This window comes from Anomaloglossus baeobatrachus, chromosome 5 (assembly GCF_048569485.1).
Source record: "Anomaloglossus baeobatrachus isolate aAnoBae1 chromosome 5, aAnoBae1.hap1, whole genome shotgun sequence".
Lineage (NCBI taxonomy): Eukaryota > Metazoa > Chordata > Amphibia > Anura > Aromobatidae > Anomaloglossus > Anomaloglossus baeobatrachus.
In genome coordinates this window covers 552,590,253-552,614,084 of record NC_134357.1, presented here as the reverse complement: position 1 = coordinate 552,614,084, position 23,832 = coordinate 552,590,253, and the positions used below count along the sequence as shown (strand labels likewise).

The following is a 23,832-nucleotide window of genomic DNA, read 5'->3' as shown; positions in this document are numbered from 1 at the left end:
GCCGGAATATCAGCAGAACGTATGTGACCGAGACGATAGAGCCGCCGCCATTATATCTGAGGAGTGGAGAGGAACCTCCCCCGCCCCAAATAGTCTCAGAGCTGAAGGGGTTAATGCCCCCTGCCCCAGTAATGGGGACTCTCCACATACCTCCTCCTGCAGAGCCGCACACTAGATATATGGCTGCTCTGTGCTTCCAGGACCTGTGATGATGTCACATGGAGGGGAGGAGTCAGGGGTCACATGATCAGCTCCTCAGTGTATGCAGGACTCTGCTGTGCTGGGTGTCATGGTGCTGGATGAGGGGAAGGTTATGTGTGGGGTCAGGAGGGGTTTACAGTGTGGATGGAGCAGAGCCGTGTGTGTACAAGGTGTACGGAGCAGAGCCGCGTGTGTACGAGGTGTACGGAGCGGAGCCGCGTGTGTACGAGGTGTACGGAGCGGAGCCGCGTGTGTACGAGGTGTACGGAGCGGAGCCGCGTGTGTACGAGGTGTACGGAGCGGAGCCGCGTGTGTACGAGGTGTACGGAGCGGAGAAGTGTGTGTACAAGGTGTACGGAGCAGAGCCGCGTGTGTACGAGGTGTACGGAGCGGAGCCGCGTGTGTACGAGGTGTACGGAGCGGAGCCGCGTGTGTACGAGGTGTACGGAGCGGAGCCGCGTGTGTACGAGGTGTACGGAGCGGAGTCGCGTGTGTACGAGGTGTACGGAGCGGAGCCGCGTGTGTACGAGGTGTACGGAGCGGAGCCGCATGTGTACGAGGTGTACGGAGCGGAGCCGTGTGTGTACGAGGGTTGCGGAGCGGAGCTGTGTGTGTACGAGGGGTGCGGAGGGAGCGGTCGTTATAAGGATTATACATTTATTATGACATTTCCAATATCAATCTTTCTATTTTAAAGTCAGTTCTTTTCTATGGAGGATTTGAGGGGCACAGATATTCCTTCCCCTCTGGAGGTTGTCAGATGCCGCTCTCAGGTGACGGGAAGTTGTCAGATGTCAAAGGTTGTCAGGTGCCGCTCTTGTGGCGCCCCGGACTAGTCGGGTCGTCCCAGGTAGTCACACACAACACCACACCCCCTTCCCAGTTTGGTAACACCAGCCAACCTAAAAACCTTGTCACCATCCTCCAGGTCCACCAACCTATTCTGGGAGAAGCTGCAGCCGGCTGCGGGCCCCGTTCATCACTCCGTTTGGTTTACCAGAGACTCCAGTGTCTTGTGTCAGAGTGATTACACCAGTGCCATCAGGCACCGCACCGCACTGCACCGCAACACTTCACCCTGCACCCCGGCCCTCGCCTACCGGGCCCCAGGACCAACACCCCCTATCCACGGAGGGGTCAACACCTAGCTGCGCCATTACACCGCTCCCAGGAGCCCCCCCATACCTTCACCACAGCGGTGGTGTCTACAATCACCACAACCCGTTGGTGGCGTCACAAACTATCATCCCAAACCAAACCGCCCCGGCCGTGGGACTCCTCACCCAAATCCCCGCCTGTAGCGTCAACTCCTTTGCAAAGCGACGTGACCCCCGGGTCCGTGAGAGGCTCGAGCCACCACCCGCAGTACGAGCACGGATTCGAGCGGCTCGGCGGTCACAGCCAAGCCCGCGGGGCGGTACACATTGACTTTTCTGACGTCTGCGAACAGGATAGAACCGTCCACTTACCTGTGGAAGTGCGCCTTCAGATCATCGCCAGCGGTGTCCCGCTGAAAAATTGGAGAATCCGCCATCTTGGGCACGAAAAGTTTCCGCCCGAGCCGTTTTCCCTGAACAGAAAGGGCGCGAAGACAAAGCCCCGCCCCCCGGACCGGAGCAAAAAGCAAGTGAAGTGCTTGGAAAACACCAAGGGGGGGGACGGAAAGAAAATGTCCGCGCCTACCAGAGACAGCGAAGGGGCGTCCGCCGCAGGAGTGGCGGCGCCCGAAGACGGAAATGCGATAGCCCCCGCTCCGGTCGCATGAGCGGAGGAGGCCGCGGGTCCGGCAGTCACCCAGGTAATGCCGATCTCCCTGCCCTACGTGCCCGGCACTGCCTAGTTACCCCAGTACGGTGGGAAGCCTGACACGTTGCAGGCGTTCCAAAAAAAGATATGCTCGGTTCTCGATCTGTATGCCATGACCGGCAGACAGCGTGCAGTGGTAGTGCTGGGGCAGCTGACCGGTGCGGCCGAGCAGGAGACGGAGACCTGGGCTGACGCGGACCGGGCCTCGGTGACCACCATCTTTGAAAAGCTCCAGACCGCCTTTGAGACCCGCACCGAAGCCGAGCTACGGATGCAGTTCTACCACTGTCGGCAGCGACCCGCAGACAGTATCAGAGACTATGCCCTGCGCCTGCAGACGGCCCTCCGAAACCTGAAGCGGGTGGATACCATCAACGAGGCAGACAGCAATAAGATGTTGGTGGAACAGTTTCTGTGGGGACTGGGGTCCGCTGAAGACCGCAAGCAGCTGCGGTTGTGGGCCCTGGAGCACCCTGAGCTGGACTTTGCGGTACTGAAAGAACGGGCCATAAAGGCCCTGCAACCCCTTGATGTTGGCGCTCCTGACGTGGCCCCTTGGCCGGCCGAATCGGCTCCTGTCTCGGTGGCGCCCCCGCTCCTGGCCTTGCCGGCCCCTGCAGCACCCGTCGCGGTGAGATACGAGCTCCCCGAAACTGTACAGCACATGAGCGAGGACCTCGCCCGGGTGATCGCCGCACTCAAGCTTCCGCCGAGAGTCAAGCCTCCGGCAATGATTCAGCTCGCCGACAGTCCAGAGGACGTCCCTTGGATGCAGCGGAGGAAGAACACCGACCCGCGGTATGGGCCATCTGTGTGCTACAGGTGCAACAAGCCTGGCCATTACTCTAAGCGATGTCCGTTAAACAAGTAACCCCTGAGGCCAAGGGCCAATCCTCAGGAGTAGACCCCCATGGCCCAGCTGATTGGAGAGACCGGTTTGTAGGAGGCCGCCCCATCATCTCCCTGGCGGTGGACGGTGTCCCGACCATGGCCCTGTTGGACACTGGATCGCAGGTAACCACTATGCCTTATTCATTGTACCAGCGATATTGGACCGATAGTGAACTTCCCCCTCCCGATGATAGCATGACCGTTATTGCAGCCAATGGGCTCCCTATGACCCAAGTGGGACTCAGGGAGGTGACCCTGACGGTGGGGCGGACCCAGCTGAAACGCCAAGGGATGATTGGGGCGCTGAATGAGTCCAGTGACCGTAACCCAAAAGTGGTCCTGGGGACCAATGTGATTGAGCACTGTATGGGAGAGGTGTTGAGCTTGCTGCAGCAACTGTCTGCCACTGCAGGAGGAGGTCGGCAGAGGGCCCTACAGCGTGAAATCCGGGCCCTCCTGCAGCGGCAGCAAGCGAACCTAACGGGTGGAGAGATTGGTGGAGTGCGGGTGATGGACGCAGCCCCTTTGGTGGTCCCACCAAGGAGCGAGATGATGATTTGGTGTAGGGCAGCAGTAGGCCCCCAGGGACGAGATTACCCGGCATTGGTGGAACTCTCGCCTTCCGAGCACTGGCCCACAGTAATGGCAGCCAGGGGGGTGATTGACGTCAAGAAGGGGAGTGTGCCTGTGAGAGTGCTGAACTGCGGGGAGGAAGAGGTTAGGCTCCCCCGCTACGCCACCATAGCCAAGCTGTTTACCATAGACCCCCACGCCATCCATGACACTACCCCCACTACCCCTACACACAACTTGAGCAGTGACACCCCATCTACGCCACTAGAGGAGTGGTGTCGGGAGTTACATGTCAGCACTGAGTCTACCCCGGTACACCACAAAAATGGGGTATACAGGGTAGTACAGGAGTATGAGCAGGTTTTCAGCAAGCACCCACTAGACTTCGGGAGAATTAAGGGGGTTCAACATCATATCCCCACAGGCACACACCCACCCATTAAAGAAAGGTATAGGCCGATACCACCAGCACATTATCAATGCGGCAAGGACATGTTGAGGAACATGAAGGAGGCAGGGGTCATCCGGGATAGTTGTAGTCCCTGGGCAGCTCCATTGGTGCTGGTAAAGAAGAAAGATGGTACCATGAGAATGTGTGTGGATTACCGGAAGATCAATCAGTTAACGCACAAAGATGCCTACCCTCTCCCCCGCATTGAAAAGTCGCTGGCTGCACTAAAAACTGCTAATTATTTCTGTACCCTTGACCTTAGCAGTGGATACTGGCAGGTGGCGGTTGCACCGGAAGACCGTGAGAAGACCGCATTTGCTACCCCCATGGGACTCTGCGAGTTCAACAGTATGCCTTTCGGGCTGTGCAATGCCCCGGGGACCTTCCAACGGCTCATGGAGTGCTGCTTGGGGCATCTCAACTTCGAGACTGTGCTATTGTATCTGGATGATGTCATCGTGTATTCCAAGACATATGAGGCCCATCTGGAGCACCTGGCAGAAGTGTTCGCAGCCCTCTCCAAGTACGGGATGAAACTGAAGCCCTCTAAGTGCCATCTGTTGAAACCTAAAGTGCAATACCTCAGACATGTGGTGAGCGCAGAAGGTGTGGCCCCGGATCCGGAGAAGATCGTTGCCATCCAGAGCTGGCCACAACCAGCCACAGTGAGGGAGGTGAGACAGTTCCTGGGCCTGGTGGGCTACTACCGCCGTTTCATCAAGGGGTACACGAAGATGGCCGCACGCATGCAAGATCTCCTCATGGGACAGACCAAGAATGGAAGGTCCCCCGGTCCCCCGTTTGTTTGGACGAGAAACATGAGGAGTCTTTCCATCAGTTGAAGTCAGCCCTGACGGGAGAAGAAATCTTGGCTTACCCGGACTACGGCCTCCCGTTCGTCCTCTACACCGACGCCAGCAATGTGGGCCTGGGTGTGGTCCTGTCCCAAGTACAGGATGGAAAGGAAAAAGTAATCGCCTACGCTAGCAGGAAACTCCGGCTGACGGAAAGGAACCCCGAAAATTACAGCTCCTTCAAGCTTGAGTTCTTAGCCCTTGTGTGGGCAATAACCGAGAGGTTCAAGCATTACCTTGCGGCGGCGAAGTTTACTGCCTACACGGACAACAATCCATTGACACACTTGGAAACGGCCAAGCTGGGTGCCCTGGAGCAGCAGTGGATGGCTCGACTGTCCAATTACGATTTCACTATCAAGTACAGGGCCGGCCGCAAGAACACCAATGCGGATGCACTGTCCCAAATGCCGCACCTGCCCGAAGAAGGGGTGGAACACGACGACCTTGAGGAAATCGAGCTACCCGCATTCCATCAGCCACGAAATGAGAGGCCCTGTGTTAACCAACAACAGGTGAACATTGACCCGCTGCCCGGCCAGGGGTGGCAGGAAGCCCAGGATCAAGAACCTGCGGTCCAGCTGGTCAAAGCCATGATTGTGCAGGGCACTTCCAGGATGGATCCCACAGCCCCCTCAGAAGCTCAATGGCTGTGGAAAGAGAGAAACCGGCTGTACTTACATCAGGGGAAGCTGTATAGGGACATGATCAATCAAAAAACCCATGAGAAGGTCCGCCAGGTGGTGGTTCACCAAGCCAGTGTGCCCAGGGTCCTGCAGGCCTACCATGATGGCGCTGGACACTTCGGTTGGAAAAAGCTGGAGATGTTGCTGAGAGAGCGGTTCTATTGGAGTGGGATGCGGGAGTCTGTGGAGGCATGGTGTTGAATGTGGTCTCTGCACACTGAGAAGGCGGGACAAAGCCAGCCAGAAGGCCCCCCTACAGCCGATCGTCACTCACCAGCCACTGGAGTTGGTTGCCCCAGACCACGTCAAGCTCACGCCCAGCCGAAGCGGGTATACATATGCCCTGACCATTGTACACCACTACTCCAGATTCATGGTGGTTGTCCCTGTTAAAGATCTGACAGGCCGTACTGCAGCTAGAGCCTTCCAGGCCTACTTCTGCCGACCGCACGGCTACCCGGAGAGGGTACTCACAGACCAGGGCTCAGCCTTTAAAGCGGAGGTGTTCCAAGAGTTCTGTCAATTGTATGGGTGTAAGAAACCATATCATGCCCAGACTAACGGGATGTGTGAGAAAATGAATCACCTGGTCCTGAACCTCCTCAAGACACTACCGTTGGAGGAACAGAACTTGTGGCCGGAGAAGTTGCCTGACCTGGTGGACATTTACAATAACATCCCCTGCAGTTCCACCAAATGTACGCCCGCATATTTGATGAGAGCCCGACCGGGGCGGCTGCCCGTGGATGTAGAGGCACCCGAAGCCCTTCCCTCCACTAACAACTGGGAAACCAAGCGGCAGATGCAGTACTGACAGATCCAGGAGTATGTGGAGAGGAATCTACGGCAGAGCCGAGAAAAGCAAGAGCAGCACTTCGACAAGCGGGCTCCGGCTGCCCCCTTTGAACCAGGGGATGTGGTACTGAAGCGCAAGAGGAGGACGCATAAGCTCGATGATCAATGGGAAAGGACCCCGTATGTCATACAGCCCGCTGGATGGGAGAATCAGAAGACCTATCTGATCAGTCGCGACCAGGGGAAGACCACGGCTACCGTTTCCAGGGACCACCTGAAGAGATGCCCATATCCCTTGAGGCTGGTGGATGAGGCTCCGGTCCCCGTTCTGAGCGGGAAAAAGAAGAAAGAGGTAATTCATACCGTAATGGGCGACTTCCCAGCGGACTGGACTATGCAGAATGGCGCAGTAATCGTTCCCGTGATAATGTTCCCACAACCCGTGGAAGAGAGAGAGACGGAGATGCCCGCCAGTGAGCCCGACCAAGCGCCCAGGGATGCACCTATACTGCGCCCCCGTAGGTCTCTACCTGCCACACCTGACACATGGGAAGAGGGACCGGTTGTCCCCTCTGTCCCACTGCCTCCCACTGACAACACTGGGCCCAGAAGGTCCACACGCCCTAACCTAGGTAGGCCCCCGCTTAGGTACAGGGAAACTGCCATTTAGGGGTGCCATATGTTGATTGTGTAAATAGCTGAATGAATGAGCACTAATCACCCGAGGCTTTCACCTGATTTACCAAAGAAGTAAAGGTAGCGGTTCCCGGCTACCATGTAGAAGTCCCCGTTGGGACACTGACTGCCCTTCCTCGTTGGGACTTTTGTTGTCCCTGTTCCATAAAAACAAGGCTGAGAACTTGCAGGCCACCCAAAAACTTTTGGGCATGTAAATAATACCCCTCCCTTAGCCGGCCGTCCGGTTTCACCGCCTCCGGAGAGGCAGACTGGAGGATGGGCCTGCGGGAATCTGTTGGCCGAGGCCCGCCACCATTACAACCGGTGGCCATGTTCCGAGTCAGGGGTCCCCTGGATGTGGGGCCTCTGAAGGGACTGTGAAACCTGCACCCGACCCGTCCCGTTAAAACACCTGGGCCCGTTCCTGGACTCTGAAAAAGGGGTGCTGCCCACTTCTTAGGGGCAGCATCAAAGTCTGGGTTGTTTGGGTGGGTGACTGAGGTTCCGTTTTCTATTTTTCAGAAACAAAAATAAACCGGTGATGGACGGGCAGCCCGCAGACGGTCTGCATTAAACCAAGGGGGAATGTGACGCCCCGGACTAGTCGGGTCGTCCCAGGTAGTCACACACAACACCACAACCTCCTCTCAGTTAGGTAACACCAGCCAACCTAAAAACCTTGTCCCCACCCTCCAGGTTTGATGTCCACACCAGGGGGGGCGGAGCCAGGTGGTTGGCTCCGCCCACCGAGGAGTTCACAGGCCTGGAGGTGGGAAAACAGTCGAGTCAAGTTCAGAGTCTAGAGGAGAGGAGTCAAGTTCAGGGTCGAGTGAAGAGCAGTCAAGGTCACGGGCAGTCCTGTGTCCGTGCCCTGATAAGAGACTACCAGGTGGCTGGGTCGGAGCTCAGCCACCATTGGCAAGGAGGCAGACGGTGGTCGCCGCCTGCAGGAGACCGGGAATACGACCGGTGGAACCGTAAGGGACCGGGACAGGGTAGTGGCCCGCTGGAACCGAACTGGGGAGCCAACTGGATACCGGAGCACCAGGCAGGGTACTCAGACCCAGTACAAAGCCATGAACCGACAGGGCCGAGTCGAATCAACTGATTGCGGACTGGACTTAAGGACCTATCCCACACAAGTCCCTTTAGAAGACAACAGCCCAACCATACAGGGTAAAGCCACCGCCAAGGCATAGAGACCCAAAGGGCCAGCGTCTGCGGGCAAACCGGCTCCTATGGCATATACAAGTCGGGGAGCGGACTACCGGTGTCTAGGCATAGAAGTCAAACATTTACATACAGAGGTGCAGGAGAAAGGTGGAAACCATCAACCTATTCTGGGAGAAGCTGCAGCCGGCTGCGGGCCCCGTTCATCACTCTGTTTAGTTTACCAGAAACTCCAGTGTCTTGTGTCAGAGTGAGTACACCAGTGCCATCAAGCACCGCACTGCACCGTAACACTTCACCCTGTACCCCGGCTCTTGCCTACTGGGCCCCAGGACTAATACCCCCTACCCACGGAGGGGTCAACACCTAGCTGCGCCATTACACCGCTCCCAGGAGCCCCCCATACCTTCACCGCAGTGGTGATGTCTACAATCACCACAACCCGTGGGTGGCATCACAAACTATCATCCCAAACCAAACCACCACGGCCCCGGCCCCGGCCGTGGGACTCCTCACCCAAATCCCTGCGTGTAGCGCCAACTCCCTTGCAGAACGACGTGACCCCAGGGTCCGTGAGAGGCTCGAGCCACCACCCGCAGTACGAGCACGGATCCGAGCGTCTCGGCGGTCGCAGCCAAGCCCGCGGGGCGGTACACTCATGTGTCGGGAGGTTGTCGGGTGCCGCTCTCATGTGTCGGGAGGATGTCAGGTGTCAGGAGGTTGTCAGGTGCCGCTCTCAGGTGTCGGTAGGTTGTCAGATGCCGCTCTCAGGTGTCGGGAGGTTGTCAGGTGTCAGGAGCTTGTCACGTGCCGTTCTCAGGTATCGGGAGGTTGTCAGGTGTTGCTCTCAGGTGTCGGGAGGTTGTCAGGTGCCGCTCTCAGGTGTCGGGAGGTTGTCAGGTGCCGCTCTCAGATGTCGGGAGGGGTGCGGTTCCAGTTGTTGAAATAAATGCATCAAGCTACAGACTTGTTATATTTGGAGGAGTTACATTGCAGTGTCTGAGAGGGGAGCCAGCACGATCTGAAATTGGCATGCATCATATAAAAAGTGAAAATTCCCAGATTTATTCCAACTGTACTATAATGAAAAAAATGAGATTTTTAGCAAATAATTGATCAATTTTTTGAGCCACCCCTGCCAACGTCACGGCAAATCTCAATAGGGGGGTCCTACTCTATATTCTGTATTTCATGTGCCATGCGGCCTCCTAGATAAAGTTAAAAGCAGAACCATAGTGGAGCACACTACCTGTAACCTGTATATATAACCGCTTCTATGTTGCAAAAGAGGCAATTGTGGATAGAGACCAGCCAAGGTCCCAGCATGTGGAGCAAGCTCTACACATACCAGGACTATATCAGAACTGACCCTCCCAGTGCCAGACTGCAACCATTGATAAAGGCGGACCAGATCCAAGATGGTGCTTAATTCGCATTGCCTGTGGAAAGGGGTGAGGTAACTGAATCTGAACAGCTACCAACAGGAGGAATACATTGCAAACCAAAATCAGGCGTGCATAGCATGGTGGTGACCAGCCACCAGAATTTGTAGCATAACTACGACCAAACAGAGAGAGAGGGGAGCCAGCACGATCTGAAATTGGCATGCATCATATAAAAAGTGAAAATTCCCAGATTTATTCCAACTGTACTATAATGAAAAAAATGAGATTTTTAGCAAATAATCAATTTTTTGAGCCACCCCTGCCAACGTCACGGCAAATCTCAATAGGGGGGTCCTACTCTATATTCTGTATTTCATGTGCCATGCGGCCTCCTAGATAAAGTTAAAAGCAGAACCATAATGGAGCACACATACCTGTAACCTGTATATAACCGCTTCTATGTTGCAAAAGAGGCAATTGTGGATAGAGACCAGCCCAGGTCCCAGCATGTGGAGCAAGCTCTACACATACCAGGACTATATCAGAACTGACCCTTTTTTTTTTTTTTTTTTTATTATAGTACAGTTGGAATAAATCTGTGAATTTTCACTTTTTATATGATGCATGCCAATTTCAGATTGTGCTGGTTCCTTTTTTTCTCTGTTATGACTGTAGTTATGCTACAATTCTGGTGACTGACCATCACCATACCATGCACGCCTGATTTTGGTTTAAAATGTATTCCTCCTGATGGTAGCTGTTCAGATTCAGTTACCTCACCCCTTTCCACAGGCAATGCTAATTAAGCACCATTCTTGGATCTGGTCCGCCTTTATCAATGGTTGCTGTTTGGCACTGGGAGGATCAGTTCTGATATAGTCCTGGTATGTGTAGAGCTTGCTCCACATGCTGGGACCTGGGCTGGTCTCTATCCACAATTGCCTTTTTTGCAACATGGAAGCGGCTATATACAGGTTACAGGTATGTGTGCTCCATTATGGTTCTGCTTTTAACTTTATCTAGGAGGCCGCATGGCACATGAAATACAGAATATAGAGTAGGACCCCCCTATTGAGATTTGCCGTGACGTTGGCAGGGGTGGCTCAAAAAATTGATCAATTATTTGCTAAAAATCTCATTTTTTTTTTTATTATAGTACAGTTGGAATAAATCTGTGAATTTTCACTTTTTATATGATGCATGCCAATTTCAGATTGTGCTGGTTCCTTTTTTTCTTTTTTTTTTCTACATTGCAGTGTCTGTAGATGGCGCTGTCCTATGTGTTGATGATTAGTAATATGTAGTTGTCTTATCTGTTTTTTGAGTTGCTCTCTCCGGTATATCTGCCATCTTAGGAGAATTCGTGTTTTTCCGTTGATGATGTGGACTGTTCCTGTATGTCTCTAGTAAATTGTTTTCTACCACAAATGTCTAACTGCTGTTACTTCTGCTGAAGCCGAACAAATCTGCAGCAGGTTCTGGGCCCAGACATAGCAGACAGCAGGACTTGGGGAATACAAGGAGTCTCTCAGAACGCTTCATCTCTTCAAAAACCAGTAAGGTACACAAGGGAAAATGGCTGCCAGTTCAGAGGAGAAATGTACAATGGCCAAACTGAGTAATGACATTTTGAGAGCAAAGATCTTGGAAATGTAAACCATTACTTTAGGTATGAAGATTGAAAGAGAGGATGATGGTAGTTTCCTTCTCAATCCAAACCACAAAATACAAGTGATAGCTAAAATGTTTGGATTGAAAGATGCAAAACCAGTAGAGTCTCCAATGGAAACTAACTACCTGAAGGAGATGAACAACCAACAGAATATGCTATCAAATAATGAACAATACAGACAAGTGTGGCGCCCCTGACCTGGTCAGGCACCACTGAGTACTGCACCCATGCTGGGGACAGTACAAACAGGTAATCCAGAAGGCTGACCGAGGTGTGACTACACAGGCGCATAGTGATCAGGTCTCACACATGTACCTTTGAGAGGACCCCTGGGGATCCCAGGAGGGGGCAAAGCCTTCACCTCCACTGGAATAGTGGAGGGGGTAAAAAGCCTCCATCTCCACTCAAGGGGTGTGGTGGAGAGCCTGGTTGCTAGGTGGCGTAGGCAAGAACAGGAGAGGAGGGGCAGTGAGCCGGTTCAGTGTGCAGTTCAGGGGGAGCAGACGTCAGGAGCAGACGTCAGGAGCAGACCCCTGGGGCTGTGGCAGTCTGACAGCGTCTGCGCAGTGGCTACCGACGGGGGAGAACGGTCACCTAGGAGTGCTACCCGAAATCCATCTTCAGCTAAAGAGAGAGCACGGAGTGGGAAGTAAGGAGACTGCTAGGGAGTACCAGGCCCAAACGGGCGGCAGATCCCGGAGCGGGGATAGATCCACCTTTCCTTGCTAAACCTGCCGGTGTGGGGCCCTCAAAGCCCACACCACAACACCCAAAAGCCGCAGCCACGTAGCCACAGTTAGGGCCCATAGTTCACAGGAGGCAAGCAGCTGGAGTGATCTGGTCCAGGCGACAAGCAAACGGCAAACAAACGAGGGGAGCAGCTACTTCCCTGGGTGACCCCCATAGGGACTAAAAGTCGGGGTTACCACAAACCACAGAAGGGCTAAGGAAGGCGAGTCGGTAGCCACCCTCATCAGTCAGCCCGAAGGATACCTGGTTCCAGCCTGGTTCATCCCAGCTACGCCCGGGTTACTCACTCTGCCACCTTCTGTGAGTAAAACCCCTGAAAGACATTCTGCTTGTGTGGAGTTATTCTGCGCCTTGTGGTTCTACACACTTACACAGGGCCCTGGGGCTTGCCTCACTCTCAGGAGGCTATTACAACTGACTGCACCCACCATCAGCCCCAGGCGTCCCTCAATCTGCAGTGGCGGTCCCCACTGACCGCAATTCTGAGAGTGGCGTCACGACAATCCCAAATAGAAGATTTCCTACCTGTGACAAGATCCAGCTGAGTGGAGTCCCTGAAGGTAATGCACCGACACAGCACTTGTGGGGCTTCACACAAGCAATAGGAAAATGGCTTTATCTTGCTACTGTCACAAGACCAGATACTGCAGCAGCAGTGGGAAACCTATGCAGAAAGGTATCAATGCCAATTCACATGGAATGGAATGCTGTAAAGAGGATTATACCTTCCTGAAAGCAGGGGCGTTTCTAGGGGGGGCCTGGCGGGGCATCTGCCCCGGGAGCAACTGTGAGGAGGGCGCTGTCGGGCGCCTGATGCAGCGCTGTGAAAGTCTTCACGTGGGCTGCGGTTGCCACTCTGCAGTGGGAGCCGCTATTCTCTGAGCGCGGCGGTCACACTGACAGCCACTCTCATAGAAGCTGCAGCGCGCGGTTCCCACTGCTCAATTGTCCTTGTATCTGTCAGACGCGAGGACAAGTGAAGCAGTGACGCCGGCGCTGACTTCCGGGTCAGAGCAACGGCTGTCATGTGATCATGTCAGCTGATCACACTGTTGACCTAGAAGTCAGGCCCGCAACGCAGAGGCGGCAGAGAAACGCTGATAAGTGCTCCACTGTGGAGCTGAAGACACGGACGGAGGAACATTATGGGGTGAGGGGGGAGGTATCTATGCACACGGAATGGGGAGACCGAGGGTGGGGAGAGGGAACTATTAGTGGACACATTATGAGGGGATAGAGGGTGGGGAGGGGGCAGTATCTAAAGACAGTATGGAGGAGAGAGGATGGGAAGGGAGCAGTATCTATAGATACAGTAGGGGTGAGGGGGAATGATCTTTTGACAGTATGGTGGGAAGAGAGGTTGGGGAGGGGGAAGCATCTTTGGGCACAGTATGGGGAGAGAGATGATGAGGGATGATGTATGGGGAGAGAAATGATGAGGGATGATGTATGGGGAAAGAAATGATGAGGGATGATGTATGGGGACAGAAATGATGAGGGATGATGTATGGGGAGAGAAATGATGAGAGATGATGTATGGGGAGAGAAATGATGAGGGGTGATGTATTGGGAGAGAAATGATGAGGGGTGATGTATATGGAGAGAAATGATGAGGGACGATGTATGGGGAGAGAAATGATGAGGGACGATGTATGGGGATTGAAATGATGAGGGACGATGTATGGGGAGAGAAATGATGAGGGACGATGTATGGGGATTGAAATGATGAGGGACGATGTACGGGGAGAGAAATGATGAGGGACGATGTATGGGGAGAGAAATGTTGAGGGATGATGTATGGGGAGAGAAATGATGAGAGATGATGTATGGGGAGAGAAATGATGAGGGGTGATGTATTGGGAGAGAAATGATGAGGGGTGATGTATGGGGAGAGAAATGATGAGGGACGATGTATGGGGAGAGAAATGATGAGGGACGATGTATGGGGATTGAAATGATGAGGGACGATGTACGGGGAGAGAAATGATGAGGGACGATGTATGGGGAGAGAAATGTTGAGGGATGATGTATGGGGAGAGAAATGATGAGGGATGATGTATGGGGAGAGAAATGTTGAGGGATGATGTATGGGGAGAGAAATGATGAGAGATGATGTATGGGGAGAGAAATGATGAGGGGTGATGTATTGGGAGAGAAATGATGAGGGGTGATGTATGGGGAGAGAAATGATGAGGGACGATGTATGGGGAGAGAAATGATGAGGGACGATGTATGGGGATTGAAATGATGAGGGACGATGTACGGGGAGAGAAATGATGAGGGACGATGTATGGGGAGAGAAATGTTGAGGGATGATGTATGGGGAGAGAAATGATGAGGGATGATGTATGGGGAGAGAAATGATGAGGGTTGATGTATGGGGGGAGAAATGATGAGGGGTGATGTATGGGGAGAGACAGGATGCAGGGTGATGTATGGGGAGAGGGAGGATGCGGGGTGATGTATGGGGAGAGGGAGGATGCGGGGTGATGTATGGGGAGAGAAATGATGAGGGTTGATGTATGGGGAGAGAAATGATGAGGGGTGATGTATGGGGAGATAAATGATGAGGGGTGATAAATGGGGAGAGAAATGATGAGGGGTGATGTATGGGGAGAGACAGGATATGGGGTGATGTATAGGGAGAGGGAGGATGCGAGGTGATGTATGGGGAGAGGGAGGATGCGGGGTGATGTATGGAGAGAGGGAGGATGCGGGGTGATGTATGGGGAGAGGGAAGGGTGACGTATATAGACATGGTATGGGGAGCAAATGGGAATGAAATTTTGAGGACACAGAATAAAGAGTGACATGGTATGAGGAGCAAGTGGGCAGGATGGAGAGTGAGATGGAAAAGTATATGGACATGCAGGAGGTAGTGAGGAAGACAGTAAGGGATGAGAAAAATGTGAGGGGGCACAGAATAGAGACTGGGTAGTGGAGAGAAGTGATATGGAGAGGGGGCAGAATTGGAGGACAGTGTGAGGTTATAGCGAGGAGGGGGTGTGATGAGAGGGAACAGTATAAAGACTGGGCAGTATAGGGTGATACAGTGAGAGCACAGTGTGAAGAGTAGTATGGAAAGGAGAGGAAGTGTGTGGGGCATGTAAGAGAAGAGGGACAGTGTGTGGGTCATATTTTGTGCAGAGAACACAGTGAGGGGACATTATTTGTTCAGGGGCACAGTGTAGGGCAGATATTTTTAAGAAGAAGTATTATAATCATTCTGCTACTTTTAGGGGCATCGTGTCAGGATATGCTGCAGAAGACCGGAGAAGATGGAAATCTGCAGAGATGAGATGTGAATGTGAAAAGTCATCATGGCGTCAGGACAAGCTGAATAGAAAGAAACGACTCAGAGGCAACATCATCTATAAGGTACCTGAATGTAAATGTTTATTTGTGATACTATGTCCCATCATTAGGCCTTGGTCCCACTTGCGCATTGCTTCTGATGTGAGCGCAATGGGACCCCCACTGATCAGCTGATTATGGTGCAGGTGTCCGGAAATGCTTATTTCTGGATCTGTTCCGTCCTCTGATGGTGTCTGCGGCCGGGTACTGCACATCAGCCTCATTGATTTAATAGGAACCTGTTGCCACTATGAGAAGACGGAGCATATCCAGAACTGAGCACTTCCGGCCACCTGCCACCACCGACATGGCACCTAGAACAGGCAATTGGCGGGGGTGCCAGGTGCCGGATCCCGACCAATCAGACATTGGTGACCTATCCTAAGGAAAGGTCTTCAGTGTTAAAGTAGTGGACAATCTCTTTAATAAAGTCTTGTGCCGTCCGACAAGTTAAGGGTTACTATGTTTTTATTTATGTTGTTAGGAGCATTAAAGGGGTTGTCCAAGTTTGTGATGAGCCTGCAGTCACTCTGTGTGTCAATCTATGTGACTGCAGACTTCTGAATTCTCACAGTGTGCACACTGCATACTGTCAGGATTCTCTGATGCCGGCAGTGACAGTAGGAGGTTATGAAGCTGCAAGTATGCAATTTACATAGATGTGGTCACGTAATGAACCGACATGCTCAATGAAAATGAATTGACTGAGGCTGGACACATCAAACCAGAATGTGGCCAGAAGTATACAAATCTCATACTTGTGCTCACATGATCATCCATTCTCGTCACTGGCACCGGAGAAACCTAAAAGTGTGCAGAGCATGCATTGTAAGAATTCAGAAGCCTGAAGTCACGAATAGAGTCACTGCAGATTTTCATCTCTAATCTGGACAATCCCTTTAATTACAAAATTAAGTAGTGCAGTATCCTCAGTTCTAACAGTGTGTAATATACCCACTGTCACAATTCAGCTCTACTCGCTGGTCACCACATGGCCACTCCTGTGATTTTCATACTTGCATGTGACAATTAGCTTTTCTTCATACGTTTCTCATTGAACATTGAGAGAATTATTAAGAGAAGCTCGTTACCACTTGACTGTAAGTGTGCAAATAACATATGAGTGATTGGTCACGTGACGACCACCCAATTTGCTTGGGGGGGGGGGTTTGGGGCGCCAAACTGAATTCTTGCCCAGGATGCTGGAAAGCCTAGATACACCTCTGCTGAAAGGAACCGATAATCTTAAATTGAAGTTACCAGCAAGTGAAGAATGCAATCTGCCTGGATATGTTGATGCTAACTGGGCTGGCGACCTTTCTGACAGAAAATCCACCAGTGGATATTTATTTTTACTTTCAGGCGTCATTAGTTGGGCTAGTAGAAAGCAACCTACTGTAACGCTGTCATCAACAGCAGCAGAATATGTTGCTGCAGCACAGGCAAGTCAAGAAGTCATATGGTTGAGACAACTATTGACAGATCTTGATCAACAACAGTTAAAACCTACAAAAATATTTGAAGACAATCAAGGATTATTGGACTGGCTCAGATGGAAAGAGTTAACCAAGAACGAAGCATAAAGATGTTAAGTTTCAGTTTCTGAAGGATCATCAAGAACAAGGATTTTTTAATTTAGAGCAATGTCCAACTGATGACATGATCGCAGATATATTTACAAAGACACTAACAGAGAGAGAGAGAGAGATAGAGAGAGAGAGAAGAAAAAAAACCTGATCCGGATCGTGCACCCCGAATCCCGGGTACTGGTCGGACTCGGATCGGGCTCTCAAACCGTGCGGATCCGGATTTTGCGGACCCGGGTCCGCTCAACACTATTAATAATATGTAGTGTGTCTTATCTGTTTATTGTTTTGATCTGCCATCTTAGGATAAGTCGTGTTTTTTCGTTGATGTGGACTGTTCCTGTATATCTCTAGTAAACCCTGTTTTCTCCCACAAATGTCTGACTGCTGTTACTACTGCTGAAGTTGAACAAATCTGAAACAGTTAAGGCCACGTCTCACTAGACGACATTGCTAGCGACATCGCTGCTGAGTCACGTTTTTTGTGACGCAACAGCGATCTTGCTAGCGATGTCGGTGTGTGTGACATCCAGCAACGACCTGGCCCCTGCTGTGAGGTCGCCGGTCTTTGCTGAATGTCCTGGACCATTTTTTGGTCGCTGCTCTCCCGCTGTGATGCACATATCGCTGTGTTTGACAGCGAGAGAGCAACGATCTGAATGTGCAGGAAGCAGGGAGCCGGCTTCTGCCAACGCTGGTAACCAAGGTACACATCGGGTAACCAAGCAAAGCACTTTGATTGGTTACCCGATATTTACCTTGGTTACCAGCGTCCGCAGCTTCTAGAAGCCGGCTCCCTGCACACGTAGCCAAGGTACTCATCGGGTAACTATAAGCAAAGCGCTTTGCTTAGTAACCCGATGTGTACTATGGTTACTAAGCACAGCGTTGTTACACTGGTGGCTGGTGGCTGATCTCTGTGGAGATCTACCCGATTGACAGCTCACCAGCGACCATGTAGCGACAGTCCAGCGATCTCTGACAGGTCAGATCGCTGGTGTGATCGCTGGAGCGTCGCTAAGTGTGACGGTACCTTAAGGCTGTTTTCACACATCAGGTTTTTTGTCATCAGGCACAATCCGTCAAAAACGTGAAAAAACGCATCCGGCGTCTGCTGCCGCCGGATACGTTTTTCCCCCATAGACTTCTATTAGCGATGGATTGTGCCGGATGTCCTTGCGTTCCATCCGGCTTTCGCCGGATCCGGCAAAATTTGCTTGTCTGGCAGCCGGATGGAACATTGAAGGGAACGTTTTTTGTCTCCGTCGAATAAAAGGATTGCGCTGTTTTTTTGCCAGTCACAAAAAAACGTTCCCTTCAACGTTCCATCTGGCCGCTTTTTTATAATGGAAGCCTATGGGCGCTGGATTTGTCGTCATCCATCATATGCAGGAAACCAACGATTGATCCATTTTTTGTTTCTGGGCATGACCAGACGTTGTGTAAATAGTCTCTCTCTCTCTCTATGTGTCGGTCAGTCCGTCGGTCTCTCTCTCTATCGATCGGTCTCTCCCTCTCTCCGTTATACTCACCCATCATGGACGCGGCGCTGCACAGCTGTCTCACTGCTCTGGCGGCTTTTCCTCTTTTGAAAATTCCGGCCGCTTATTATTCCATCTCATATTCCTTGCTTCCCCCATCCACCGGCGCCTATGATTGATTGCAGTTAGACATGCCCCCACGCTGAGTGACAGCTGTCTCACTGCAACCAATCACAGCCGCCGGTGGGTGGGTCTATATAGTGCAGTAAAATATAATAAATAATTTAAAAAAAACGACGTGCGGTCCCCTCAATTTTGATATAGCCATTGTAAAGCCACACGGCTGAAGGCTGGTATTCTCAGGATGGGGAGCCCCCCATTATGGGGAGCCCCCCAGCCTAAAAATATCAGCCAGCAGCTGGCCAGAATTGCCGCATCCATTAGATGCGATGGACCCGGGACTCTACCCGGCTCATCCTGAATTGCCCTGGTGCGGTGGCAATCGGTGTAATAAGGAGTTAATGGCAGTTCATAGCTGCCACTAAGTCCAAGGTTAATTATGGCAGGTGTCTATGAGACACCCCCCATGATTAATCTATAGTTAAAGTAAATAAACACAAACACCGAAAAATCCTTTATTTGAAATAAAAGACAAACACCCTCTTTCGCCACTTTATTAACCCCCAAATACCCCTCCAGGTCTGACGTAATCCACACGAGGTCCCACAACGCTTTCAGCTCTGCTGCATTGGAAGCTGACAGGAGCGGCAGTAGAACACCGCTGCTCCTGTGAGCTCCACGCAGCAACTGAAGTGAGACGCGTTGTCAGTGGTGACGTCATTCAGGTAGTGCCGGTGTGTGTGCAGTGATGATGGGTGCGGTAGTGTTTGCATGTGTGCGATGATGAAGGAGGCGGTAGTGTTTGCGCGTGTGCGGTGATGATGGGGGCGGTAGTGCCGGTGTGTGCGTTGATGATGGGGGTGGTAGTGCTGCTGTATACAGTGTTGATGGGTGCGGTAGTGCCGGTGTGTGCGGTGATGATGGGGGTGGTAGTGCCTGCGTGGTGATGATAGGGGCAGTAGTGTTTGCGTGTGTGCGGTGATGATGGAGGCGGTAGTGCCAGTGTGTGCGGTGATGATAGGAGCGGTAGTGCCGGTGTATGCAGTGATGAAGGGTGCGGTAGTGCCGGTGTATGCAGTGATGAAGGGTGCGGGAGTGCCGGTGTGTGCGGTTATGATGGGGGCGGTAGTGCCGGTGTGTGCGGTGATGATGGGGGCGGCAGTGCCTGTGTGTGTGCGGTGATGATGGGGGCGGTAGTGCCGGTGTGTGCAGTGATGATTGGGGCAGTAGTGCCGGTGTGTGCAGAGATAATGGGGATGGTAGTGCCGGGGTGTGAGCTGTGATGATGGGGATCGGTAGTGCCAGAGTGTGTGCGGTGATGATAGGATCTCTCTCTCTCTCTCTCTTGGCATGAAAAAAAAACAACTAATCCATTTTTTGCTGGATCCATCGCATCAGTTTTTGCACCATCTGCGACGGATCCGTTGCATCAGACACAAGCCAGATTGTGCCTGATGCCAAAAAACTGATGTGTGAAAGCAGCCTTATTCCTAATGTGAGCTGGCAACAGAACATGCACTGTCATTATGCACATCGCACAGTGCACAGAGACTAGCCCAGCCCCTGAAACCAGCATCACTGATGACGCTTCATTTCAGGGAGGGGCGGAGGCTGTGGCAGTGGAATGCAACCTCTGTCCCCTGATGACGCTTCTTTTGCCTATCCCAGCATGCAAGTCAATAATAAAAAGAAAGAAAGCCAGCTCACCTGTTTAAATTAGCTCTGGGTGTACAATCGGAGCAAGGAACCATATGACCAACACGTAAATTAATGAAAGAGCAAAAGAGAGAAACTTCCAGCTCTATAAAATTCCAAGGTTTATTGAAAAAGTTAATCAGATCTATCACTGAGTAAAATTGGACGCCCTGGCGCCGCCAGTTGGTCGCACAGATTAGGCCCCCGCACAACACCTTCCCTCACAGGGTTACACACAGCTGACCTGAAACCCTAGTCACCCCCCTCAGGGCAGGACAGGCACACCAGTGGGCAGGACCAAGCGGATGGAGAACGCCCACCTAGGGGTCTGGAGAACCCGGGGTGGGAAAAGCAGTAGCTCAAGTTTAGAGCTCAAGTGGAGTAGTGGTGGAGGAGGTGAAGCTCAAGCGCAGAGAGCAGAGGCGCCGGGGTTGGAGCCCTGGTGCATTGGCTAGATGGCAGACGGTGGTCCGTGTCTAGCAGGAGACAGGATGACGGCAGCTGGAGATCCGAGGTGGACCGGGGAAGGGTTGGAACCCGCCGATACCGACACCGGAGAACTGACCCGGAAACCGTGCACAGAGGGGGTACTTGGACCCTGAAGCCAGGACCAGAACCAACGGCCTAGCTAATTAACCAATTAAGGGCAGGATTATAGGTCCTGTCCCAACCAAAGTCCCAAAAGCAGACAACCACCCACAGAGAGGGATAGGGCATCCGCCAGGACCCGGTAGATCCCACGGGTCAGGGTCAGCGGGCACAGCTCCCAACAGTAGTACCGGGAGCGGACTCCCGCGTTCCACACTGGGAAGTCCATCACATCACAACATGGTGCAGAGGAAAGTGACACAGACCACCAGCCCGGGTGGGGAACCAGAGTACACCCGGCCGTGGCGGCCGGCCACCAGCACCTTGGTTAACCACTGGACTTGTCTGATTTCTTTAACTGTGAGTAAGCTGAGACTCCCAGGTCTGACCAGATGCGCCGGTCCCTGCCATCACCGTCCTCTGCACCAAGTCACCGGGTCCCGGGGCAACCATCCCTACCCACGGAGGGGTTAACAACCAGCTGCCATCCTATTGCCCCGGGTGTCCCACAACAGCAGCGGTGGTGCCATACTTCACACACCGAGAGTGGCGTCACAGACTGACTACGGCAAATCCCGTACAAATACGTCCCCCTTTCATTTGGAGTGTCCGCGTGACCCCCGGGTCCGGAGAATCCCCCGAGCCACACTGCTGGTCCGGATCCAAGCTGCCCGGCTGCTACTGACGTGGGGGCGGCACAAAAGCACCGACAGAAACCCTCCACATCTATTACCACCGCACCTATAAAAACCCTCCACATCTATTACCACTGCACCTATAGAAGCCCTCTACATCTATTACCACTGCACCTATAGAAGCCCTCTACATCTATTACCACTGCACCTATAGAAGCCCTCTACATCTATTACCATCGCACTCATAGAAACCCTCTACATCTATTACTACCGCACCTATAGAAACCCTCTACATCTATTACTACCTCGCCTATAGAAACCCTCTGCATCTATTACTACCGCACCTATAGAAACACTACAGCTGTTACCACCGCAGCTATAGAAACCCTATACATCTATTACCACCGCACCGATAGAAACCCTCTACACCTAATTATATTACCACCGCACCTATAGAAACCCTCTACATCTATTACTACCACACCTAAAGAAACCCTCTACATCTATTAGTACCGCATCTATAGAAACCCTCTACACCTATTACCACCGCACCTATAGAAATCCTCTATACCTATTACCACCACACCTATAGAAACCCTCTACACCTATTACCACCACACCCATTGAAACCCTCTACACCTATTACCACCGCACTGATAAAAACCCTCTACACCTATTACCACCGCACCGATAGAAACCCTCTGCAGCTATTACCACAGCACCGATAGAAACCCTCTACATGTATTACCACCACACCTATAGAAGCCCTCTACATCTATTACCACCAGACCCATAGAAACCCTCTACACCTATTACCACCGCACCGATAGAAACCCTCTACACCTATTACCACAGCACCGATAGAAGCCCTCTACATGTATTACCACCGCACCGATAGAAACCCTCTACATGTATTACCACCTCACCTATAGAAGCCCTCTACATCTATTACTACCGCATCTACAGAAACACTCTACATCTATTACTACCGCACCTATAGAAACCCTGATGATTTAAACAAATTGGAGAAGATCTTTTCTTATATAGAGATAAACTGGGAGAAAGGAGGTTGAAAAAGGGTAACAGTGCTCTTGATAACCACCAAACAACCATGCTGCAAAATGTCAGATAGAGAGGAGTCCTCATATAAAATGGTCAAACAGCGATACATAATGGATTTGATTTTGCTGAATTGTATGGGAAAAATGATTTTATGGGATGAATCATCCCTTTTTTTTTTATTATTACTCGGTGAAATCAAATCTGCACTGTGATAACCTGTGATATCAGGAGCCCATCCCTGTGATAAGCGGTGATATCAGGAGCCCATCACTCTGATAAGCGGTGATATCAGGAGCCCATCCTCCATCACTGTGGTAAACGGTGACATCAGGAGCCCCATCCTCCATCACTGTGATAAGCGGTGATATCAGCAGCCCCATCCTCCATCACTGTGATATCAGGAGCCCATCCCCCATCACTGTAATATGCAGTGATATCCGGAGCCCCATCCTCCATCACTGTGATAAGTGGTGATATCAGGAGGGATTATACTTATCTGACATCGGCTGCTGTGAAGAATATGGGAGATATCTTGCCCTGCCAGTGTACCTGGATGAGCAGCTATAGACTCCTATTCAAAGAGTGAATCTGAGACAGGACATTGGAGTCAATGCGAGTAACATGACCCCCTTCCCTATGCAGCCCACCAGCAGTCAAATAACATCATAGCTTCCTTCCTCACGCAAATCCATGTGATCAACATTACCTCCTTCCCCCACATCAAGGACCATCACCCTGTCAGTCCCCGTACAAAACACCAGCTGCACGCGAGTAACATCAGCCCCCTGCATGCAGCCCCACCTGAGAAACATTACTTCTTTTCCCATTGAGCTCTAGTGATGTGTTGGTGATGAACGATCCGACAAAAAGATTCGTCTCCATGCTGCGACTGGGATGAGCCGGCCCCCCTAGTGGAAGCAACTAAATTCTCTTAAAGTCAGGTGTTCAGTAGATGAAGCCCCACCCACCTGATCAAAACCATGACCACTCAACAATTTAATTGGCCCGTTGTAAGTGGTCGGGGTTTAGCCGCTGGTGGGCGGGGTTTCAACGGCATTAATATAATTTTAAATATGTATTCACCTGCGGTAAAGACATATTTAATAGGGAGCCATGAACAATCCGAAAGAGCCAACTCTTTTTGGTGAGCGGAGCCATGGAAACCGGATCACCAATAAGAGCTGGACTGCCCATCACTATATAAGCGTCATGCACCAATATCACCCCCTTCCCTGCTCAGCCCTCCCCTACCCCAATTTATTATTATTATTATTATTTATTATTATAGCGCCATTTATTCCATGGTGCTTTACAAGTGACAAAGGGTATACATAAAAACTAGTACAACAATCACTAACAGTACAAAACAGACTGGTACAGGAGGAGAGAAGACCCTGCC

The 23,832-nt window shown here is 51.8% G+C and overlaps 1 protein-coding gene across 1 annotated transcript in view; it reads right to left on the bottom strand.

Annotated features, from left to right (window-relative positions):
- LOC142312973 (uncharacterized) overlaps positions 1-23,315 on the bottom strand; it is a 40,948-nt gene extending 17,633 nt beyond the window's left edge. Inside the window, exon 1 of the mRNA XM_075351962.1 lies at positions 23,249-23,315. Within this exon, the coding sequence (XP_075208077.1) occupies positions 23,249-23,315 (67 nt within the window). The remainder of the gene's footprint in view (positions 1-23,248) is intronic.
- Between the last annotated feature and the right edge of the window lie 517 nt (positions 23,316-23,832).